The sequence below is a fragment of the Acanthochromis polyacanthus genome, chromosome 17, assembly GCF_021347895.1.
Source record: "Acanthochromis polyacanthus isolate Apoly-LR-REF ecotype Palm Island chromosome 17, KAUST_Apoly_ChrSc, whole genome shotgun sequence".
NCBI classification, from domain to species: domain Eukaryota; kingdom Metazoa; phylum Chordata; class Actinopteri; family Pomacentridae; genus Acanthochromis; species Acanthochromis polyacanthus.
In genome coordinates this window covers 20,024,402-20,049,904 of record NC_067129.1, presented here as the reverse complement: position 1 = coordinate 20,049,904, position 25,503 = coordinate 20,024,402, and the positions used below count along the sequence as shown (strand labels likewise).

The window sequence follows — 25,503 nt, the reverse complement described above, 5'->3', positions numbered from 1 at the left end:
TGCTTTGATCTAACTTTTATTTATTGGTGAAAGGAAGACTTTAAGCAGCAAGATCCGATGAATAAACTGGGCAAGGCACTGTCTGTCATTTTCCAGTATCAACCAGTCCTTTCCGACTCGAGACAAAATACTGAGTAGCATCTTTTTAATCAGTTTGTAAGATCAAATTAGGCTGCAATTACATGATGCTTTGGGTAGAACACACTGTGCAACAATGAAAAAAAAAGCTACTGTCCAAGGCATGGAAAGGTTTCCACAACAGCAACATTCTTATATTTAATGGCAGCAATGGGCAAATACTGTATATGAAAATGCACCTCGGTACAAACGTTCCTTCAGTAAAAGACATAAAAAAAATCAGAAATATTTATCACTAAAATACTTTTTTTTTTTTTTGCAAAATAGTGTAAATAAATCTTTCAAACACTAATTTCTAAAAACCTATGAACAAGCAAAACCCTCCGCATGTCTCAACGCCAAAATGAAAAGTGGAACAATGGCACAAGGAAGTACTTTAAGGTCATTTGTTGGCAAATTCATTTTTCGTGGGGCGTGGTTTAAAACTCATGGCACAACCACCTGCCTTCATCAGTATAATCCACCATAAATGGAATGTCCTGCAGCGTCTGGTGTTTCATTGGTCCTCTGACAGGCTCTGGGTGTTGCTTGTTCCATCAGCTGACTGTAACGGCAGCGAGCTGGTCACTTAGTTAAAATACTGTCTGCAAAAATGCTGTTCCTTCTGAACAAAAAGGATTTCTACATTTCTAAAATACAAAAATACCCTCAGAGGTGTTGTTTCTTTTTGTACACCTTATTTTATCACATCTGAAAAATCCCGATTACAAAATACACAAATGTACTTAAATACATACAGTATATCAAAAATGCATGCGCTGGGAAAAAAAAAGTGTCCATCTACGACAGTATGTTTTGACCCATTTTATAAAGGTAAACTGTGATTTTTCCAGTGCATGTCTAATGAAATCATTTTATTTTATGCATTTTACCATTTTGTAGGGAAAAACCGTTTCAACTTTCGCCTTAACAGATGACTTCATTGGCATTTGTTCGCCAACAGAAGCCAAGTTGACAAATTACAGTGTAAGTCCTCGTGCTGTATTGGTTATATCAATGGAAAGAAGAAAGCATTTTGATAATCAAATAACATCCTCACTGATAAGCAGAATTTAACAACAAAAGCAGAGGGATAAAACTATTAAAGGTACAGTAAATCAACTGCAAATCTTCTCACCAAGTATTTAAATTGAACAGTTTGCTGAATTCGAACGGCACTAAGTTTTGAAAAAGTGACAACTGAAAGTTTTGCACATCTGAATTGTATTTGAACCTCACTTCTTCAGTGTATGTAACAGTGCTTTACAGCCACCAGATGCTTCCTAACAAATGTAACACATGAACATGGAAAAAGGCAAGCTGTGGGTAATGTATAATAATTACATAGTCATTGTTTTGTTTGTCATATCAACTTCATTTTGTCCACAGTTCAGCATTTTTCTACGCAGATTTTTGAGGACATTCATCTTTTATGCTGAAGTCTTGTATTTGCACACTGGCTTAAAGACAAATGCAAAAACAGACAGAAACTTCTAACTGAAAACAACCTTTAATATCACATTGTGAGTGGGCTGCAAATACTGTCATGATTTCAAACAGTTGGCAAATTCTGATTACAGTCAACTGAAAAGTAAATAAACTCTAGATTTGCAAAATAATTAAAAAAAAAGTAATACTGCTCTATTAACGCTCCGCACAGACACTTCAGAGTCCTACTAAAAGTATGTGGATTACAGCACTACTGCTTTGATTGTTAAAACTACCAGAATGCACGATGCGAGGAAAAGCACAAATCCAGCTTGCTGTGAAGAACCGTTGCATGTGTACAGCAGAAATATGTCTACGGCACATTTTCAAATAGTGCCAAATTTGGATTGGTTTCTCAGCCTTATATTTTGAAATCATGACATAAAAATGTCAAAGAAACACATGAAGAAATTAAAAATATTTGCTCAATGTGTCATGAAACCAGGCGTGAGCCTTTTACTAATATGCTACATAAACCCCTTGTGAGGGTTGTACTAATAAAATACAGAATGTCCCTTTTCAACCAGTGACTTGCCTAAAATCGAAGTTAAGGAATGATAACAAATGGAATTTTCCAGATCCATATTTGTACACTGTGCTGTGCTTTCGCGGCCACGTCATGTCGTGGATCTGATTTATTTGGGTACAGAGAAAAAAACAGCTTTGAGTGAGGCAGGACTGCAGTCCAGGCAGATTGGCCCAGCTCCGTGGGCTTTTGCGATCGTGAATGCGGACATCACATGCATTCAAACTCATCGATGCGCTGTTTGGTGTTTCCTGACCGGATCTGTCTGAGGGTCTTGTACTTGTCACGTCCTGCCTTCATGTTCTCTGCATGGATGATGTCGTTCACCGTTTTCTTGCTCTCGTCTCGAGCGTTGGCCAACTCTGAGCTTAAAGCCTGGAAACACATCATCACAGCATAAATACAAGGCAACAATTACCACAAGAGACTTATTTGTACTTTTAAATGTGCATAATGTTACAAAGTAGGGCTGCATCATATTAGAAATATGATTAGGATGATTTTGTGACGGAGTGCTACTGCATATATTGTTAAAAATCATATAAAAAAAATGAAAGGTTATGCTATTATGAAGACCTTTTTGAGCACAAATTGTTTGGAGGCAAACAACGCTGGCAAAAGCCTACAAAATAGTGTTTAGCTTTGGATAGTGTTCACTCATCATACAGTTATGTGGTGCTGATTTAAATAAACTGCAGAACAAAACAAAGTAGCTGTTTTTGGTCAACAACATTCTTTCTATAGTCAAAATATTTCCAAGTAACCAACTGACAATCATATTTTTGAAATCAATATTAAGATCAGCATTATCCTAGTTATCAAAATTATTCATCGATTTTAATAGGAAAGTATTCAATTTTCCCATTTAAACAAACAGAGCACTGCAGCACTGCACTTCTAAGTTGGGCTAGATTCCAGCTAATGTACAAATCTGCATATAAATGAGACTTCGAATAAGATTCAGTATTACAAATGACATATAAATAAAAATGTGCTTAAACTGCTTCACTTGTTTAGAATCTACTTATTGTTCGACAAGATTCCCTCAATGCCTCACAGGCCACATGCGGCAGATGCTAGCTAAGTGGAAGCGCACAGAGAAGCTTCTAATCTCCACTCAGCTCCAGCGACTCAGACAAAAGTATTATTATTTATCTGAAATGATTATTAGAGCTGGGAGTGAAGCCTGCACCATTAATACTCAATTAACTGAAGTTACACTTCTTTGTTGTGACCTAATCTGTCTTCAGTGTTTTATTTCCTGAGCATGTGCGCACAATGCATGTCAACATGCTCCATGTCTTCTATATGAAGTTAAAAAAAAATAGAGAAGAGAAAACTCAGTGCATCCCATACAATCTATGGTTTATCACAGAGTAAATGCAATATATATAAGGGAGGCATCTCTGGCAGATTAGTCATGAAAAATAAAAACTGGTGGAATTTTATTTTGCATCAAACAGCATAAAAAGTTGTAGAATTGTGTCTTAATTTGCTTTTCTTCATATTCTACTTGCAGCACCGACGCAACTATTGTGTAACACTGAAAATATACATCGTGCAGCTTTATTACAAACACCTTTGGAAGTGTTTTGCACCTGCTTTTCAATGAACCACTATACTCATACAACCTGGCACAAAATGTAAACATTACCTCTCTAAGGCGTCTGCTTCTCATTACATTCATTTTTTATTTTGTCATTAAAAACGGCTTTACAAAGATTCAACCTAATATCACATTGCTTTCACCTGAACAAGTGTAAAACTCACATACTGATAACTTTGTGGTCTAAAAAAAAGATGTGTGTCTACAGTTGGCCTTCTGATTCAAAGCCTTCATGACTGCACTTACGAGTAGATGTTTCTGCAGGCGTTCGTTCTTCTCAGCCTCGGTCATTCGCTCCTCTTCACTGCGGTCCTTGTACGTGGCGGCGGCTGTGAACTCGGCGCTGGCCTCGGCGCTGCTCTCGTCGTTCTCGTCATGCTCGTTCTCTGCGTTGAGCGGCTCCTGGACGTGGGCGGACATCACTTTGCTTTTAAGCTCTTCTTTGGTCTTCTCCAGGTCGTCCTGCACCATGGTGGCCTGAAGGAACACAATGACAGTTAGGTGATCCTGTGTTATACTGAGGAAGCTCACTGCCGTTTGACCTCATTACTGTAAAAATGAAGGGGCTGAAATGTTCAAGAACTCATCCTTATTCAATATCCAATACACTGATGGGTTTTTAATCTATTTTTCCCACTTATTTAATTGTTTTACTTATTTAGAAAAATATGGAAAAAGAGCACTGAATGCACCAACTGACATTAGAAGGATGTCAGACAAAAAAGAAGCCGTTTCCCTGTTTAATTTTCTTTTCTCCTTCTTTATATCTTGAATGCTATTATTAAACGAAAGAAAAGAAACAAAATACGGTATATTTCCGAGTATTTCTTCTGTGGAATAAGAGCCAGTTGTGAGTCAGACTGGAATGCCAGCTTGACTGTTCGCCAGAAATGCAGAACATGGAAATCACCAATTAGCACGGCAGTCATTTATGAGCCAGAACATCATAATGGCTTTAAAGAATTAAACAGGATTTCCTTCACACACAGCAGTCGTTGGCAACACAAACAACATGAGTCACATCGCACAGAAAAAAAAATGAAAGGGCTGGAATGGGCCTTTTTGTTTTTTACCAAAAAAGACATGAGGCGAGCTGAGAGCTTTGACTCCTCCCCCTGGCATGCATGACCCGACAGAGAGGAATATCTGAACTTTGATTATGTTGGTGTGCTCACATTTAGCTTGTTTGAAAGTGAGTTTAGCACATCACACAACACTGGTGCCATAACTTACAATTTATGTTTAGAGGTGCAGCGAAGAATCATTTTCTTTATTGAATAAAACCAGAATGTTCTAGAAAACAGTTAAAAATGGCTTCTTCGGTTTACTAAAACCCAGGTTTAAAACAGTCTGAAGCTCCAAATTACCAGTTTGCTATGACATAAGGAAGCTTTTTTGTTTTTATAAAATTACTAACTAAATAATTAATTTAAATAAACAAATAAATAAAATCAATCGGATGACTTCACCAGCAATAAAAATGACTGCAGCAACACAGATATTAGCATTCATCTTGAGAGATGTGCTAAACACAAGACATTTATCCAGAGGATTTTAAGAGTAACCTGGCTGTCCGTCTCACTCCTCACCACACGATGGCTGCAAAGCACAAGTTTCAGCTTTGGAAGGAGGACGAAGACATTGAACTGCCTAACTGTGTATAAAACTTCCTGTTCAAACACTTTTCTGGGCGACTTTTCAGTGTGATTCAGTAATAATTGATCTGCTTTTAGGATGACTTGTTCATGTCATGAACTGTAAAGCTGAGCATTAAACATCACACTGTAGAACAGACTGTTGGGTTACACTAAAAACAGAACTCAGACCAACCTTCTGTTGCCACTGCATGGCCTCTTCCTCCTTCTTCTTCTTGGCATCCTCCAGCAGGGAAATCTTTGAAGTCAGATCAGCCAATTCTGTGGCCTAAAAGAGCAACATTTTCTTTTTGTTGACTCTTACTATTGATATTTCAAGCTTCAGAACACAGAATTTTCACCCACTGATCATTGATTTCTTTCAGTTTCAGTATGTGTGATTAGACAAACGTGTTCTAAGGCTCACCAGGTGTTCTTGGTTCTTCATCTGGCTCTCTGACTGCTGCAGCAGGGCTAATTTGGCGTCCTCGGCGCTCTTCAGGTCAGACTCCAGGCGTTCAGCCTCCTCCTGAGCTCGCTTCCTCTCAAGCTCCAGCTCCAGAGCTCTCTGTGTTTGCTCCTCCAGCTCTGTGAGAGAAACACTAGCAATTAGCGCATGTCAGAAAAAACACTGCCAGAGTTCATTACAACACCGCAACAAGGCTTTCTTGAATTCTGACAGGTTTCCCACCTTGCTGAGCCTTTCTCGTCTGCTCCTCGATCTGCTTTAATCTCTCCATTAATTCCTCCTTCTCCTTTTCGATCTTTTCCTTTTCCTTTTCTGCAACTTCTCTTTTCCTCTTTTCGTTCTCCAGCAGAGCTCTGATAGAAACAGATTCAGGAAAGAGATGAAGGTGCATCGGATTGTATAGTGATAACAAGTATGTTTTGAATGCATACTATTTTATACGAAACTCACAGAAACAATAACCCGTAGTGTAGGGTTCCAGCAGACTCTTACCTCTCCATTTTTTTGTGATTCTTCTCCTCCCGAGCCTGAGCCTTCATCTGCTGCACTTCGATGGTGTCGGGTTTGCGGCGGCGCATATACAGCTCATGGTTGCCCATGCACAGAGCCAGAATGCGCTTGTTGATGCGAAGTCTCGGGGCGTAGAATACAAAGTCCTACAACAGCAACATTATTAATTTATTCATACACAAGTACAGTAAATATGGACAGTTTCTCTCATGTATCTGTTAGGAGAAGTTGACCTACTGGTGCTTTCTTGTCAATTGGCTTAATGACAAACTTCTTGTCATTGAAGGAAATGTTCCTGATTTCACTCCAAGGAAATCCAATTTTGGGCGTCATTCTGTTAAATGAAGTGCACAAAGAAAAACCTTTGGTGAGCTGTATTTCATAGCACAGCGATTAGCAAAAGTAATTGCATTTTTTAAAACAACTACACTGCTGTGGAATCACTTACTTGTCATTCTGTTCGTAAATGTTGAGACCCAAAGCATCGACTCCCAACCACAGCTCTGTTCCCTTCTTATTCTTGATGTTGAAGTAGTTGACTCCGTACATCTCAAGGTCTTGAGCGATTTTCAGATACTCCATCATGGATTCCTCTCTGTGCAGACACAAGCAGTGTCTTTAAAGGTGCTGTATCTGACATTTAGTAGCACTAGTTGTTGTTCGAGCATCAGACCAAAATAAATAGGCACATTGACTACACCTCTTATCTCGCTGCACTTTCATTCCTAACCAGAAATTTTGTGTACTGGAGAGCCAACAAAAAGCAACCCATCCACAATCCTAATCCCGGCTAGTGTTGTACAATACACTGAATGGCTCCAACAGGTGTTTGTCAGTTCAAGTAATGCTGTCTGTACTCATGTTTGCTCCACTCAGCCTGTGTCTGTTTCACCATGAGTCCGTAATGTTAAACAGATGGTCAACAAAATACTGTAGAAACTTTTATTTAAAATGAAATGAAATAAGTGCACATAAAATAGGTAAATAACAAAAAAAAAAACATTTTGTTTTCAGATACTTTGGTTCTTTGGGAAACTGGCTAAACGCTGGACTGCACTTGACAATGAAGGGCTGACCGTTTCAAAGGGAGGAGCTCACATGCTCACATAAACTACAACACACACATAGAGATTATGACATCACCCCACTACATTTTCACATAGCAAAAGTTGCTATATTACTGCTATTTTTATGTCTCACATGTCCAACCTTTAATTCTTCAAAGAGTCTAATTCAGGAGCATATAGCCCGAAAGGCTGGAGTTTGAAGCACAGGGTAGTCTTTGCACTGCTCAAACTTGATCACCACCACACAGAACTTATCAGACAACACCGAGCTCAAGGTGGCATGTCTCAGAGCTGTGTGAAATGTACAGCAACAAAGCTAAAAAGCCACAAGAAGAACAAGACAATTAACAGGAGAGCTTAACATTTTCATGGTAGAACAGATCGATATGAACCCAGTGATTAGTGAAACCACCAAAGACACAAATTTGGTGCAATAATCTAGCAAGTACACTCTTATGGCATTTAAATATACACATATCTTTCAGGTAAAGTTTTGGGCTTAGGGCGTGAAAGATTCTCTTGAAACAGCATTTATTAAAAGAGCCAATTATTTCATATGTTTGTGTGAACAAGTGTTCTGGTGGTCACCTTATCATGCCCTTGTGCTCCTCATGCCACACTTGAATCCTCTCCTCCCACTGATCCTTGTTGAGTTTGTGTTGATCCAGAACTCTGAAAACGTGAAACATCCGAATGTCAGAGGTCATTCAGCGGAACACATCTCACAGCACACTGATTCCAAGATCAGATCTAAGATTAAACTTAGATTTTGGGGCGGTTATGGCTCAGGTGGTAGAGCGGGTCGTCCAATGATCAAAGGGTCAGCGGTTCAATTCCCGCTCTCGCCTAGTCATGTGCGTCATGTGTTGTGTCCTTGGGCAAGACACTTTACCCGCCTTGCCTCCAATGCTGCTCTCACACTGGTGTATGAATGGGTGTGAATGTTGGTGGTGGTCGGAGGGGCCGTAGGCGCGGATTGAGAGCTTCCGTCAGTCTGCCCCAGGGCAGCTGTGGCTAAAAATGTAGCTTACCACCACCAGAGTGAGAATGTGTGAGTGAATGGATCCATTGTGAAGCGCTTTGAGTGCCTTGAAAAGCGCTATATAAATCTAATCCATTATTATTATTTATTAACTGCTGTCTTACCTCTGAGGGAGCAGGTGCTCGCCACTCAGATAGCCTGGTGTGTGGACTTCCTTGTTGTAGTCAGCATACTTGGCCTGAACGGCATAGGAGGCCAGAAGGACTGCCGTCTCGGGAGGGCAGTAGATGTCGTCATTTAAGATTCCCTCTTTCACCTGCAGGAAGAACAGCCGTTGTGTGGCATCCTGGATTAACTCCTCAGAAACATCCTCAGGGAAGAACTTGGCACGGAACTTAAACAGCAGCGGGCTTTCCTTCCTCACATCCTGGGCTGTCACCTAAAATAAAACGTGACACGGGTGAAGGGTTAGAGCTTCTGTAAACAGACTTGAGTTCAACTGAGTAGAAGGGCCAAAGAGTTTTGTAAAAGACAAAATGCTCAAGATTTCACCTTCTTATTGAGCTTCAGCCATGTAGAGAAACCCTTTGTATCCTGGTATTGGAGTCCAAAGTACCAAACCTCTCGAAGTCCAATGGTCTTCACAACCTTAAAACAGAAAACCAGATCTATAACGGAGGCGTTTCATGTTCACATTAATTAAATCAAAAGTGAAGCTCTGCATCAACAACCTTCCAGGGAGAAACCTTTATTTTTGGGGCCAAGTTGCACACCCACAACTCTGAACTCAGTGAACCGGTTATTCGCTTGCTCTAAATAATCTCACAACTAACTGACACCATGTCAAGAAAGTGGACCATGGGGCTTCATTTTAGCCAAATCTATGTCAAAAGTCGAGTGTAAACTTTGCAAACAGCAGTTTACATATCACAGCTCATCAACCAACATAGCAGATTATGTAAAGACAGCAGACAAATTTGTCAATATTATATTTCTTAATATTCATTGTGCTGGGAGTAGATACAGTTTGATTATCAGAACTTATATGAATATGGGCTGATCTGCTCCAAGTCTGTTGTTATCATTTTAGCATAAAATTACCAGATTATTGTTATTTCATTTGCTTTATATGTTTATTGATCATTAGTTTAGACTAGTAAGACTTGCAGGTTTCAGGGTTCACTCAGTGACTCAATCAGTTCATCTAGAGAAAACTGATTTTTTTCCCCCTCACTGTAGAGTAGATACTTTTTCAGTTGACCACATTTTTTTCCGCTACGATCTGATGATATACTGTTTCCATTCACTTGTTTTAGCTTCTTAAATAGGTGTTTTTTCTGTGCAACATACTGGGGAAAATCGAACAGCTTTACACTGTGAAGACATTAAAATAAGCTACTAGAAGAAATTTATAAATGGCTGTTTGACTTTTTTTTTTAAACCAACAGGCCAACTAATAACTGATAGATTAAGAAAATAACTGGCTAATTATATTAAATGATTCCAAATAATCCTTAGAGCTCTGCTTTATTTCACTAAATCGTTGCAGTATTGCATCCTATCAGTTAAGTTACAAGTATTCACATAGTATTTGGTAGAGAGTGAAATAATACAAAATAATCTTAGATACTGCTGCCTGTAGTGTTAGATAGTACACTCAACAAAAATATAAACGCAACACTTTTGTTTTTGGTCCCATTTTTTATGAGATAAACTCAAAGATCTAAAACTTTTTCCACATACATGAGATGATCATTTGCAATTCCCAGGTGCAGTTTTGTGGGTTTTTTTTTTTTTTGGGGGGGGGGGGGGGGGGGGGGCATGCAGACAGCATGCCAATTGCACGCTCCCTCAAATCTTGCCACATCTGTGGCATTGTGCTGTGTGGTAAAACTGCACCTTTCAGAGTGGCCTTTTATTGTGGGCAGTCTAAGGCACACCTGTGCACTAATCATGGTGTCTAATCAGCATCTTGATATGGAACACCTGTGAGGTGGATGGATTATCTCAGCAAAGGAGAAGTGCTCACTATCACAGATTTAGACAGATTTGTGAACAATATTTGAGAGAAATGGTGATATTGTGTATGTGGAAAAAGTTTTAGATCTTTGAGTTCATCTCATAAAAAATAGGAGCAAAAACAAAAGTGTTGCATTTATATTTTTCTTGAGAGTATTAGCTATAACTTAAGGGTTAAAAATACAGAAAATACAGAATCTTATCAGTATTATTTGAGTCAAAAATTTGTTTCTTTGACTAAAAAGCACAATACATGGGTTAGAAGAAGTCATTTTTCATACCTGGTCAAAGAGCTGCTTTCCTGTTGTATTGGGCTGAATGGCGAACTCCAGTTCAGCATCCATTGTGGTGACTCTTACACTAATCTGAGGAACAGAGCAAATAAAAAAAAACTTAATTAAAACACTATTTCAAATTAACATTGCATTTCTTGACAAAATGAGAATTTGAAGGACAACAAGCCTTTGCATTAATACAAGGGCTCATTTTAAGAACAGATTCACATGCATTAAAACTCTCAGATGACTGTAACAATTTTGTTTTACAGTTCATTTTTTACCATATGTCCTTTTAAAACGATCTAAGCCATTCTACAGTATACACATCTCTTGCACAAAAAAAGCCACTGAAAGCTTCAGTCAATACTGAAATGGAAATATATGAAAACCACTGGATGGCTAAACTGAAAAATACCCTGTTGTGTACATTTAAACTTGAAAGTACATTATGATTATGCATAATTCTGCATGCATTCAAAGTCAAATTACTACCCCAGCCAAAAATAAAGTATTGGACAGGTTTGCAGTCAACGCATTAGACCATCTCTGTCATAAAACAAGGTGGCACCACAGTACAAACAGGTCTGCTGTGAACAATCAGCCAACCAAACCACCATCATATCATTTATATTACATTCAGACATATTTAGAGTTGATAAAATACCAGGTTTCATGCCTTTCATGTCCCACACTGCGCATGACAAATGTGCCAATCTGGCTGTGTCTCAGTAAAGAACTTATCTACAGGAAGTAACCACATCCTCTGGCGGCTAGGCCTTGTGAGGCACGGCTGCGAAACACTGAGCTCTCATGAGAGTCGTCTACATCCTGTCATGAATCAAGAAACCTGTCAGCTGCGAAACTATCTGCTGTAGCAGAATTTAACTAGTGCACTATGTAAAGGCTTTAAATGAGGCTGATTTCTATTCAGGTAGCACCTTATGCAACAGTGGCTATTTAGCTGGTTAGGCCATTCAAATGACTTGCAGTGTTTGTGTGCTGCAAAATCAGATGTCACAAGTTGAATGCATGTATTTAACCTTTAAGGCCCATTCAAAAAGAAAAGAAAAAAACATTCTGTACTTTGTAAACTGCCCAAGCAGGAATGTCTCATTTTCTCTGTCCTCTTACAGATGACTAAAAGAGCAGCATGCATGTCTGTTGGGAAATAACTGTGCAGGCAGAGGCCCACGCCTGCTCTGAACAACAATGGTACGCATTATTTCCCAGTTGTGGGGCTGATTAGAGTTGCGTTCTTTCCCATCCATGTCAGCAGGACCCCATTTACAGCTCAGGACACTTGCCCCTGTACCACATCCTGTCATCCCCAGCAGTTAACAGAGCTGTCTAGAGTCGTCTAGACGCAGCATTTTTTAAACTGACAGTTATGAACTCAGATGAACATTTGTTTTTCAAAAAAAAAAAAAAAAATGCACAGATGAGAGTTCAGTTCCTGACCACCCTGCTGGTGTGTAAGCGGTTTCACTTCCTGAGTCAGACTGGTTAATCTTGCATGAAAAAGGAACTACGCTTATAAATTTTCTGCCTGGTTAGGGTGTGTCTCCCGTGGCCAGAATTCAAAAACACTTAGCACGCTATTATTAGCACATGCTCAGAAACACCCTTCTCAGGCCCACGTGTCAAGTTTCCATGACTTTTCTGAACAGCTTTTGTCACACCAAAACCGTTGTCCAAAAATAACTCCCTTACCTCTGACAAGCTTTACATTCAGAAGAGCAACCAATTTTGAGACAGCACTGCATTTAATAAAACGTGGCTTATTCAATGACCTGTCATATGAAAATTTCTTCAACAAGCATTTCCATTTGCTTTATCTTTACTCATAACGCTGTGTGCTACTTATACTACTGCCCGATGGAAATCATAAAGGCCTTTTGTTCTCTTAGTATGACTGGTCTTTTACTCAGTTAACTAATTCCAAGCTATCTTGAACTGAGGTTCTCATCTACAGTATATTATTGCATAGACTTTTTCAAACCATATCTGTTTTGTGTAGAGCAGGGGTTCTGGAAGTTATTACTGAAACCTGATTTTTATTCAGAGGTCTCGGACAATTAGCAATGACAAAAAAAAACATTTTGCGTCCTAGCCTATAACTTTAAAGCAACATGCATATAATCTCAAGACGGCCAAGATATCCCTCGTTGCCTACGATCAAATGCATCAGTGTGTCTCCTGAAATCTGACGTGTGACTACATCACAAACATCACGTCTCTTGTGCCAAAAAAAACAGCCAGATAAGGTCCAGACAGTCCGTCTATATTTATTTCTGACTCAGAGAGATTATTAAATTTGCACTTACTGTAGAAACTGTGTACTGAGGAAAACACGACACATTCTGTATCTGTAACTTAGAGTTGCTAGCAAATCATCTGGTGTAACAAATGTGTAAACCTGGACACAACACACAATACAACAGTTAACGTTGGCATGACAACAATGGTAATGACGAGGAAGAAAGTCACATGAAAGCCACGTTCATATGGCAACAGGATTGGAGTGAGCTACACTGTTTTCAACATCACTAACAATTTATTAATCAATGAAAAACTGGATGCATTGACTTGGCATTTGGTGCCTTCAGCATGAGTCTACCTAACATCCACATGCTATGTGCTCACAATGACAATGCTAATGTGCTGATGTTAAGCAGGTGCAATATTTACCATAATTGGCATCTTAGTTTAGTATTAGCATGAGAATATTTTCTAATTATCACCCTCAGTAAGCACCGGATGTCAATAACTATGAGCTTATGGGGATGATGAAGGTATCAGTTAAATTTCACAGTGAGTCATCCAATCCACAAATTATTCTAATAATTTCTTTGCAAACAACCAAAGTCTGCTCTTGGACATACCGTAATGCTGAAAACTCAACTGGCACGTAAGAAAGTGCATAATCAGGAAAATAAGAGAGTTGAATGACTAACAAACTACAGAAAGTTGCATTAACCCATTGAAAGAGAAATTTAAAGCATCAACTATCACTTGTAGCAAGTGTACACATATTTTTTTAACTGCATGCCCATCAAAAAGCAAAAGAACTGAAGAGGAGTTTACTGAAAGGTGAAACATGGGAAACAAACCAGGTCACCATGCCAGGAGCAGGAACCTAAACCACTGAAACCACAATTTTCACTTAAATTACAGCATAGTTTCAGGGGTTGAGAAACTTAGAAATGTTGTACACTTGTCATTTTGCTAATTTGGACAGATGGTTCTATTTGGTTTATAAGGTTCTAGTCAGTTTGACAACGAAAAAAAGTGTAGTTTAAAGATGCCAAGCAGTCTAGAACAGATAGAGATGCAAACGCACTTTTTTCTACAGTGAGTACTTTGAACAAGCAGCTGTATATTGAAAAAATATGCACCAAACATGTGACAGAAGCCACTTGACATGGATTTAAAGTCACTGGGAGCATGACATCCCAGCATACAGACCCGCCGCCCTTACATTCCCACACCAGAGATCTCAGTGTGCTGTTCAAGACCACAGTCCTTCACAACCCCAACCAAGACAACAAAGAAGATAACGCCAAGTGGTTTTAGGAGCATGAAGGAACCAAGCTGTTGACTGAGAATGCAAGTGACTGATAGTTCTTCAGAGTGGCAGAGCAGCAGGAGGGTCCTCATCACAGTGTACGGTACGGCTGGCTTATTTTGCAAACCAAACAGCACATCTCAGAACAAGCTATACTTGTACATACTTCAGCTGTGTCTTAAGTGTGGTCAAAGATAACCAAAGTAACTGTACATATGACGGTTCATGAATCTGACTCGTACGTCTGAGCCATGCCGCAAGGTCATCAACTAAAGTCAACAAACCCTCAACAATGAATCCTCTTGGTAACCAAATAAACTGTACTTCTGATATCTGTCCCTACCTGATTTACAGCATATCTCAAAGACAAACTGTGCATGCCCAGGCAATGGCAAGAAAAATACAATCTTTCACAATTCAGATTCTATCCAGTCGGGAGGAACCTTTAGATTAAAATGTGAAGACAAAATGTTCTAATCTAGGTGATGTCAAACGGAGTATAAAGGGAGAAAAGGCGACGGTGTGTGTTGTGTTATCGCTTGGAGCCAATAACAGCAGTAGAAATCATGTGAAAAGACTTGTGAGCAAAACAAGAAACATGTTTATGTCCTCTGAAGCAGATATATACATAAATTATCCTCTACAGTGTACAGAGTTTGCAGTGGGAAAATCATTGCTGCAAAAACTAATACAGTTCCTAATCTTTCAAGAAATGAATCCTCTTCTTGTGGTACTCTGGGTACCACCTGTCAGCCAGAACATGTTTGGATTTAACTGGAAATGCTCAGTGTTTTTGAGACTCAGTTTTGGGGCGCAGCATGTCTCCATCTCTTCTATGCAGGTTAGTCTGCAGTTACGCGTTATTGCGTCTTAGCATTCACTGGGGAAACTAAGGCTGAGAGTTCAAACTGAGTGACAGGAAGAGGGAGGGTGGAGAAGAGGATGAGGTTTCTTTCAGAGCAGGGTGTACACGTGCACGTACACACACACTGGGGAGATGGCGGGTTTTCAAAATGTTTCCCCACCAGCACTGTTTCTTAAAATGTCACGGCAAGCAGACTGAAAGAGAGTTTTTCCTTTTCATAGTAACAGCAGTCGTGGTCATGAAGCTGCTTCATCATGCTCTGATGCTGCTGACAGACAACTTTCTGTGATGTAACTCATTACCTGTTCACAAACCTGCTCCACATTAAGCAAGCTTCCCTCTTTAGTGAGTACAGTCTGATTCATTGTTCGTGCGAGAGCTCGCGCCAAAACACCGGTTATCGCGCGATTTCGGAACGAGATTTGCTTTCTAGCGTCCTGAGATTTGGATACAGACCACAACAAATAGCGATCGCCAAGTAATGTGGAGGTTTTCGTTCACTTCTCATTGGGACACTCATTGAGACTATCCAAGCCGGTCAGTGTGGGGGAAAAAAGCACGTTAGGGCGGACTTTGGGGCAAGTTGCCCCATACTTTTCGCTAGCTGAGCTGCTAAGCTGCCTGCCTGGCTAAATTCTGGAGCTATGTCGAAAATTCATTTCTCCATCACTCACATGTATGAAATGACATATGAAAACAGACCCCAGGTTGAAAAAAAACGAAGTTCCCCTTTAATCTACTATTAAATGCTATTGCAGCACAAAGAAAAGACATTATTCTAATTTAAAACTAACTGCTTTGATTATCGCCAATTGCAAGATAATCATGTATGTTACATCATGATATCTGCGCAACTGAAAAGCAAAAAATATAGGTAAATGAGAAAAAAAATAGAAATATGTATTTATTCACTACATGGTGGTGACAGTGTGTTGGTAGGTAGTTCTTTAAATAGTTCTCTGATTTGCTTTTCCCCGCTGTCTGCCATTTTCCTCTAAGTTTCTACCTCTTCACAGCAGGTTATTTACCTTTCATTCACTTAGCATTACCACAAGTGATCACAAGTAAGCGAGATAAATTGCCACAGTCTCCTTAATATCATACTATGTAGACATACGGTGCAGAAGTGAGCTGCTCTATCTGTGAGGTGTTATGATTTGTAATCCTTCGAGTAGAGCCGAGCCAACTCGTCTTTTACCAGGTCAGTAGATTAGTTCAAAAATAAACGAGAATAAAGCAGGGCTGCTGTAACAATCAACAACAGATCAAACTGGTTTGAAAGGAAGGCCTCAGCAGATTGAGAGCAGGACACATTTACCTCCCGAACAAAAGACATTTATATAAGCCATCAGCTCTTGTGTTTGCAGCAGGGAGTAATTATGTTGACTAAAGCCCTTGCTGATGCCCTTCGATTATCGTGTACACAGTTTGAAGTGTAATTATAAGGAGCACCTAATATTTTGAAATCTTTGAAGTGCAACATCTGTAGCAGTGGATTACATTCGATATAAAAGTTGAGACTATTCAAACTAAAAATGAACAAGTCATTTACTTTGACTGCAACAGCAGCTACAGAAACAAAACAAACGTATAACTATAGAAAAACAAAAGGACCAACAACAAAGTACTTACTTTCCCAACTTTGATTTTCTCACAGCCTCCAAACAGAAAACATCAAAACAGCAGAAGTTTTGATTGCAGTTTGTCCACCAGCTCTACCTCAACACTGCTAATCTGCTCTGCTATGTGCTCTACAGACCCATTTAATCCCCTGCTTGCATACCTCCAAGTCTTTCCATTTACCATGTCTCCATAGTCACACTTGTTAAAAGTTTGCTCCTCTAACGGGAAAAACTACATCTGTCAGGATTTCTACATCTTGGGCTAAAGCGGTAAGTTATTCTGGAGTTGTCTGTGATAATAACAGGTCTCTTCTGTATTTGCGAATAGAAAGGTATTAGGAGCTAAAATGAAAACCCGATTCAAAAACAGGCTGGTTGTCTGCTGTACCAAGAGTGAAGTGGTGCTATTGTTCAAACAGCAAGTAGGAAATTAAGAGAACAGAGTGTTTCTGTAGTTAAGGGAGGTGGAAAACTACCTCTTTGTGGGCTAAGATTTCAGCAGTTAAACCAAACATTACTTTTGTTTTTACTGGTTTAGACAAAATGGCCTGTTCAGAAGGTAATTTTGAGTAAACCAGTGGTAGTTCCTTAATGAGGCAGGGCATAAGCCGCAATTAAACACAACAGCACCAGGTAAAAACAGCAAATGCTATAATATAAATAACAATTTAGCTGTGAAGGGGTGTATAATAACACTTAAAAGGCTGATAAACACAGGCATACAGCAAATCCTGTACTTGTTGCAGTGCTGTAATGCAATCTAAAGTGGAGCATGGCATCTGAGGACCACGCTGGGGGAAGCAGGGAGGAGTACAGCCAGACTGTGATGTGAAAGTCCATATAAGGCTGCAGGCGAGGAAATTACCAGAAAGGAACTGATGTAAGTGCAGAAACCTTGAGTCACAACATGACTTCCTTGGGAAACAGTAGCACTGCCAAGAGGAGTCCAGCAAAGGCAGAGTTTCTCAATAATTACTGCTTTTGTGAAACATTAAGCTGTATAATTGACATTTAAGCACTGGATAAATAAACTGTGGTGGAAAAATGAAGGCAGCAAAACAGTTAATGGAAAAAAAAAACTTTTTCATTTATTGATTTTTAAACCAAAAATCTTGTTCTCCCTGAGCCAGCTTGCTGTGGATGCGACTACAAGTCTGGAGCATAACTTTCACTGGGTGTAGAGAGTTTAAGGGCTTTTGCTGAATCACTTCATGTAGCTTCCTTCTTTCATACGCCTTTGTCTACTTCACCACCTTCACTTGGCGCCACAAATTTGAGAAAAGGAAACAGACTACGGAGTGTTGCAATAATAAGTTTCAGTTTGAACAGCTCCCTCACTGGGCTCATCATTGCCAGGTGCAATGATTTCTAACCTACATAAGCTTTACTGCATCTTCACAAATGACACAAAACAACTTCCCCAGCTTATATTTTAGGCTTCTCATTAACGAGCATTAAATCCTACAATGGTTTGTTTAATCTAACAAAATCTTGCTGCTTCCTCTTCAACACCTATTCGGTCCAATATGAGTTTCCTGTTTTCTGTCACTTTATTACATACAGGCTCTACTGCACTTTCCCCTGTGATCTGATTGTGAGTGCGAAACAGCTCATTTTAAGGTGGTTGAGGTCCCTCGTTGTTTCTGCAGAAGCTGCTGCATCTACTGTAGGCTACTAGTCTGCTGTTGTTGAGGTTAACAGCATCCCAGCTGCACTCTGCAAACATTTGCCCCAAGTCCTAACGCTAAGTGATGGACTAAAAATACATGGCAGGAACACAGTAAACATTTGCTGTAAAATATCTAAATCATGTTAATGCTTCAGAAAACTACACACAAACCTGCAATTATTTTGATCAATGACGTATGACTGATCAAACATATTTTTAAAATGCATTTTTCTCTTTTCTATGTGGTTTTATATGTGACCTAATAGCACGATTGTTACTACTTCACAGCTGACTTGCACAATAAAGGCCTGTAAAGTTGAGCTCACAATGCTGACAGGACAAGAGGAATTCCTTTTGTGAAGAAGAGGGTAGTGAAGGCGCTTTTAAATGCCAGGATGCATAAAGTTTCTTTTTGTCTGGATGACAGCTGGAAAAAATATCGAGGAAGTACCACTGCAGGAAGAGAGCAGACAGAAGACTTGGAGCTATTTGAACAGCGTTATTGGTTGTAATTGAGAAATGTTCAAGGCAGTCCGCAGTGATAAACATACATCTTATTATATTCAATAGCCAAAAGCGCTATCACACAGAGAACCAGGGTTGCCTGCTGCCTAAAACAATAAAGTTTGTGTAATCAAATCGGAACAACCCAGATACACATAATCTCATGTTGCTCCATTACAAACATAAGTGTGATAGTGATTTAATGGCGTACAGTGTTTGCAGTGTGACACCTAAATGTCTTTGTGCGCAGATCACCTTCATCTCGTGGGTCATGAGTCAGTCGTCTAGTAGCAGCATGTTCCTCGTACTGTCAGACTGTACATGTGAGTATGTCAGACCAAACTCTGGATAACGAGGATGACTGTACACAGACTGCACAGCACCCACATTGTCTTTTATAATCCAAAAAGCATTTTAGCAAAATCAAAGCACAGCATTTCAACACGCACCTCCAACAGGGGGAAGAAAGAAGAGATGGGTGTGAACCCACTTTCAATTCAGTTTTCCCACTGATGAAGGCATTAGCAGAGATGCTGGGCGAGCCTTTTATAATCTCGTTTGAATAAGAGACTAGCGATTACATGGTCCAGCTTCGATTCTTTGTGCAGAGGTTCAAATCTAGTAAGAGAAGACGCTACAGGAAAAAAAAATGTATTTATGTGGATATTTTTCTGTCTATAGATTTCCACTAAAGCGCATATCTTTTAAGGCAATTTTCTTTTTCATATTCTGAGTCAGAGACTTCCGCTTCAGTTGCACCTGTGTAAACCAAATCTATACTCTGACAGCTTTTTAAACAGTTCATTTATCATTTGCAGAGAGATTTATAGAATATTTTACTGGCAAAAACTGGATAGTTTTTTTTCTGATTTATAATAATAAAAATAATACCTTTATTTAAATAGCACCTTTTGAAAACAGATTGCAAAGTGATTTACATAAGGGACACAAAAAGAAAAGAATACTACTCAGGAAAAGCACTGAAAAACAGAAGACATTGTAAAACATTTTCAAAATAAATTAGTCCAACTACAGCAGGTAAAATAATAATATACCACATCCAACAAAAGGGAAAAAACAAGTGGGATAAAAGAAACTAAAGCAGAAAAGCATAAACATATGGCTAAAAATTATAATAATAGTATATAAGCAAAATGAATAAATAAAGAAAAAGTGAAAGACAATAAAATTAACATAAAATAATTTTTAAAAATCAAGTAGATGATGAAAATAGACAATAAAAATGACCTTCGACTGCCCATGCTCAGATTTTAGGTCATTTTTCCATATATATCACCTCATTAAACATCGAGTTTCAGAAGACACATAATAGAAATTCATTGTCTCATTGTGTGTAATCATTAGGGGGAGTTTGATGAGGATATTTAGTACGGTAGTTAAATCACCCTATTCAGGTGTAGTGTCTCCTGTTAGGCTGTGGATGCTTCTCTGTCCGAAATCACAGCTCAGACTGATTTTATTAGCCTCTTTCTCTAATGTTGGCAGTGTTACACAAAGGATCTTATTGCCTCCTTTATGCCACCTCGCTGTTTGCCTCCATTTGCAGCAGATTTTGGGCAGCACAGCTGGCCTCAGTGACAGTTCAAATCCCTCCTTGTTGGACTGAAAGGGAGGCCTTGGCAGGACTAGCCTGGTTGCTACTGCAGGCCCCAGTTTCCGCTACAAAAAGCGATGCAAAAAAGTGGAATTTCAGTCTCTTATGCTAGTTTAAAGCCGCGTTTTACAGTCTAGTCGGCAGCCTGGAGGCCTCAGTGTGAAGATTTAATTGAAGGCGCTCATTTTAGTGAAACAGCCGGCGGGAGCGCGCACGCGTACACGCTTAACGGAAAGTACCACAGTAATCCTCATTGAGTTTCAAAGGATGTAACGGATTTTTAAAAAACACCACAAAATGTAACGGAGCTGCACCTACTGTTAACATTAGTAGCAGAGCAAAACGGTCAGTTTAACAGAAGACAAAGGAGACACACAGAAAGCTTTTATGTGAGAATGTAGTTTCCAGTCTTACCGTTTTCGGCATCTTTCCTTTCGCTGTCGACAAAAAAGTTGTTAAATCAGATGAGCAGCAGAAAACTTTTTCCCATCAGAACAACGGCGCCAACCAAACGCCCTCCCGTGTCGAGGAGACTAACGGTACTTTTTTAGCTTAACGACGACGAGCTATTGTCAACGCGGGCGCTGGTGGGAGTGTTTGCTCTTTTTTTTCTTTGTTTCGCCTTAGAGTAAAATGGACTGTAGCTTGGTTTCCTGCTAACGGTACCGCTGCCTGCTGAAAAACCACACCCAGGCCGATGACAGGACAGCAGCCAGCCAGACTGAGGAGAGGCTTCAGCCAGCAGCAGACTCCGCCCGCCCACCGCATCATCATGGCTGCTGCTCCCCCACCCTCAGCACACACACAGGGTGAAGTGAATACCACTCATCTGTTATAGGTCATGCTACATAACACTAATATTGGGTTAGCATAAGTTAGCTACTTCAAATCAATGCAGCTAAAGCAGCTCTAGCATGAGGAGCCCTGCAGTTAAAACACTCACACAAGTGGGATGAAGACCTACTTCACAAACTACCTGGTTAATCATATTCAGGCTTAAACATATGCAAACAGATGACAAATTAAAATTGTCAATTTGAGAGGAAAGGACCACAGCAAATCAATATAAAGCTGTTCTGAGGGATCACCTTTGTCATATAATTAAACATTTATATTCTGATGGGAATAGTCTCGGTGCAGGGGTCACTGAAAAGTTTGATGAAAAGAAAAGCAAAAGGAACCTAAATCCTACGCCACGCCTCCTCAGTAACCAGAACTCAACTCAGCTAAGCATCAGACAGAGATTTTGGACTGACTTTTCACTATCAAAAACTCAAAAACTTTTCCACTCATCACTTTCAGCACGTCTGACTCTGATATTTGTGTTCTTTTCGTTTCAGATATGCATGAAGTGAGCACAGTGACCAGTGCTGTCTTCAGAGGAGATCCTGCAGAGGTACTTCACCTTCATGTAGCAGGAGTACACACTGTCTTGCATGTGAAATTAAGTTAACTTTGAGATAACATAATTTCACTTGTGTAAAGTTGGGTTATATTACAATGAATAAGGTATGAGGTTTCGGAGCTCCTAAAAGGCAAGAACATTCTGCCCAGGAAGCCAAAGTGAAAATGAAATGAAAACCCACAGTTGCAGTAGGAGTGTGGCTGCTCACTGTTATTCAGCTTGTATGGGCAACAGTGAGGTAGAAAGAATATTTAAGTTATAACACAGTTGAAACCTTTGAAAAAGATGTTCCAATATTTTCTTGAACTCCTTGTGCATCATATACTTATACACCCTCAACAAAGCCAAAACTAAAGAAACAACATAATGTAATGTGGTTGAAAGACTTACTGTTCCTGTGGTCTTGACGGAAAATAAAAACACTGTTCTGCAAACTTGTAGCTGGGCTATGATGTGATGCCTACAGCAGCAGAAGAGAACAGTGTGTTAGTAAGCAGCCACTCGCAGGTTGAATTTATACTTAATATTCCTTGTAAATATTCTGAGCATTGCATCATAATCCGTCACAAAAGGGAGCCCCAGCACACCGTACAGCAGTAGGTGGTAGTGAGCCTGAGTAGCTGTGAGTTAGAAAGTTTGTCTTTTTTGCTAATTACTTGAATTTAACTTGTTTTACTTGTTTTCATCATGGTGAAATACTGTGTTTCTGCATGTGCCACAAACTCCAGCCTGTCAGGACATCAGTTTTATCTGTTGTGCAGATGAAGAGACTTCAAAATGTGGAGAATTATGTTTAAACTTTGTTGCAAAAACTACTTTAAATGTCATTATAGTTCTTATACAGACATATTCTCTCTAAAATCTAGCCTCTGCTTCATTTCCTCACATATTAATTCTCTGAGGTTACCAACCTACAAGTTCCTGTTTTAAGTTAACAGTGTCTTCTCAGAAACTCCACAGCCTTTAGGGCAGAAATGCTGCCGTAAAGACGCAAATGCAAATTATTTAGAAGAACTTTGCGTTTACTGGAATTCATCTTGATCTATCACAGGATCAGCTGACCTAAAATGTGTCACAAAGTGTTTGGTCAACATAACATCCAGCATGTTTTATGATGAGAAACATCACTTCAGGCTTCTTATCTCCTGTTACTGTACAACAGATAGAGCAGGAGTGATTTGTCAAATGACACACTTAATTTAACAGCTTACTAAACCAAAAAAATGTACCAATTCAACCTCAAGAGTAAGGGTTTTTTGTGTGTAAAAGCTTGGTGCTCTGCAGCTTGTATCTGTAGTTGGTCTCTACCTGCTATATATATCGACACAAGCAAGAGTGTAATGGCATTTGTGTGTATGTAGAATGTGCAGGTGGAAACGATGACAAGTTTTATCCTTTAAAAGTAAAAGGAAACCAGCAGCGACTACAGGAAGGAGTCCCTGGAGCCTGGCTGGTGCTTTAGTACTCCCAGAGGAAGCACAGCACAGAGACGTCACTGCGTTTTGTATGTTGACTCATCCTTGCACTCCCAGGGCAGGATGACCTCCCACATTCTCAGGTCTCAGTGAATGAGCTGCATCCTTGGGTTGAACCAAAGGCAAGACGATGTGTATTTCTCTAAAATCAAGGCTCATGCTGATCAGACCTGCAAAATTGGGTTACAATGTCCAAATCTCTTTTGATCTAAGGGGTTTAAAACAACTGTTGAACTCTTTGGAAAGAAAGTACTGTTTTAATAAACCAGTCGAATGGAAATCTAAGTTTGTAATAATGATTTCTAAGTTAAAATTTAATTGCCCACATATTCATATTTCTGTAAAAGGGGCACTGAAAGGAATGTGTCTGGGTTACATAATTTAAAAAGACAGTTTTGTTGCAGCATACAGATGAAATGGTTTACTTTTCCAACCAAACTTGCAGCCCTACTGTGGAACAGAATGTTATCTCAGGTCAGCATGCTTCTAGAGCTGATATTAATACTCAGGAATCTGACTTCAGCACTCCCTTCAGGGAGACTGTATAAACTCAAAGGACTTTAATGCGTTATCATTTACCCTTTACTAACATATCTGACAGGTGTGATAATAAGGTCTTATACACAAAATACTTTTCATTTTTTGGATGTTTTCCTCTAATCTTTGATTTTTGATGAGATACTGCACCATTTCTTGAAATGAAACTATGTGACAAGTGTACAGGGAAACGATCGTTATTTGGTGGAGCTGTTAATAAGTCATACATATCCGATGTGTGACCCTGACTACACACATGCTTTTTGTAAGACGTCAGAAGTCAAATAAAGTTGGACAAACACTGGTTTAATCGTTAACTGTGTGTTGTATTTTAAACGCTTGTTTTAATATCCACTGTGTAAACCTTTCTTCTTAAAAGTAACTAAAGCTGTCAGATAAATGTAGTGGAGTTGAAAGTACATAATGTCCTTCTGGAATGTAGTGAAGTACGAAGTTACAAAAACATATCGGAAAACTAAAAAGATAAAGCACTTCAAAAGGTACTGAAGTAAATGTATATAGTTACTTTCCACCCAAGAGGGTTTGTTAAAGGAATTCATGTAAAATGGAAAATGCCACTTTAAATCCCTGCATGTGTCATTGACAGATGCCTCGAGCTATTACAGCATTCAGCCAGCAGATAGTGTGCGTGCGCCATGCAACCTGTTGCACAGCTACAGCTGCTGCACATAATCAGGGGTAAAAGGCATGAAATATAAACAAATCAACAACAAAGTTTGGGTTGCATCTAACCTATGAAGAAGACAGAATTTCAGATTAATTCAAATGTTCTGATAATTAATATTTCAAAAGACTTGTATGAAAACGTTTGACCTATAAATCCACTAAAATAAACAACAGAACAGCTTTACATTTTGGCAAACATTTGCATCTTTCAATGATGTTTGACTATATGTGGTAGGATGAAGCTCATGCAGCAGCTTTCAGAATTCCTTTTAATTCAGCTTGAACATACCATGACCAAGGCATTCACACCCAAAATAAGACATGACATTCTTGGGCTGGATTGTTGGCTTCACCTTCCTCTAACAAACAATGGGGACTATTTTCAATGGGCAATTATTTCAAACCATCTATTCATCTGTCATGGTGAAGGCATGATGCTATTATTGCAGTGTGACTAAAACTCAAAATGAACTCATCCAACTTTTACCCAGCAGTTCTTCAATAAATGGTACACAGAAGAATCAAATTCCAGTAACAGGAGTAGTATTGAACGTTTTGGTCAGTAAGCATACTGAGGATTTTGATAAAAGCAAACCTGTTCTTACCTTTTCTCCCTTCAGACCACTTTAATGAGCAAGTTTTATTCACGTAAATGAGGCTGGTTAAAGCCTTGTTGTCTCATTAAGAAAGATAAAACACAGTTTGAACAGAATTTTGCTTTATTATGGAGAGAAACACAGTTTGTCATTAAGACTTACATTTTGTTTGAGCCCACAGACCCAAATAGTCTATTTTTGTATATTTTGGTCTATAAAAGCAATGCTTCCCAGTCAGTGTGAATTACAATACTGCAGATCATCACA

General features: G+C 39.3%; 1 protein-coding gene and 1 long non-coding RNA gene across 4 annotated transcripts; one reads left to right on the top strand and one right to left on the bottom strand.

Annotated features, from left to right (window-relative positions):
* msna (moesin a) lies at positions 1–21,240 on the bottom strand. 3 transcript variants are annotated; one of them, XM_022193312.2, is made up of 13 exons: positions 20,951–21,240; positions 10,700–10,783; positions 8,952–9,047; positions 8,564–8,838; positions 8,006–8,089; positions 6,799–6,945; positions 6,588–6,684; positions 6,333–6,496; positions 6,063–6,193; positions 5,799–5,959; positions 5,568–5,660; positions 3,984–4,214; positions 1–2,506 (listed from the first exon to the last, which is right to left on the bottom strand). In XM_022193312.2, the coding sequence occupies exons 1-13, from the start codon at positions 20,960–20,962 to the stop codon at positions 2,342–2,344; spliced, it is 1,740 nt and encodes a 579-aa protein (XP_022049004.1). In that variant the 5' UTR covers positions 20,963–21,240; the 3' UTR covers positions 1–2,341. The 3 variants fall into 3 exon arrangements, with proteins under 3 accessions (XP_022049004.1, XP_051793414.1, XP_022049005.1); XM_051937454.1 differs by lacking the exon at positions 20,951–21,240 and adding an exon at positions 16,759–16,777; XM_022193313.2 differs by lacking the exons at positions 8,564–8,838; positions 8,952–9,047; positions 20,951–21,240 and having other exon boundaries at positions 10,700–10,758.
* LOC127530523 (uncharacterized) lies at positions 21,235–24,258 on the top strand. Its single transcript, XR_007937102.1, has 2 exons — positions 21,235–21,345; positions 21,877–24,258. It is a non-coding gene; the product is annotated as an uncharacterized LOC127530523 (long non-coding RNA).
* The last annotated feature ends 1,245 nt before the right edge of the window (positions 24,259–25,503 follow it).

Excerpts from the sequence above, each read along its gene's own strand:
- msna (XM_022193312.2), bottom strand. Across the intron at positions 8,090-8,563 it reads GAGCACCTGCTCCCTCAGAG|AGTTCTGGATCAACACAAAC; the intron begins GTAAGACAGCAG and ends TCACGTTTTCAG. Across the intron at positions 5,960-6,062 it reads GACGAGAAAGGCTCAGCAAG|AGCTGGAGGAGCAAACACAG; the intron begins GTGGGAAACCTG and ends TTTCTCTCACAG.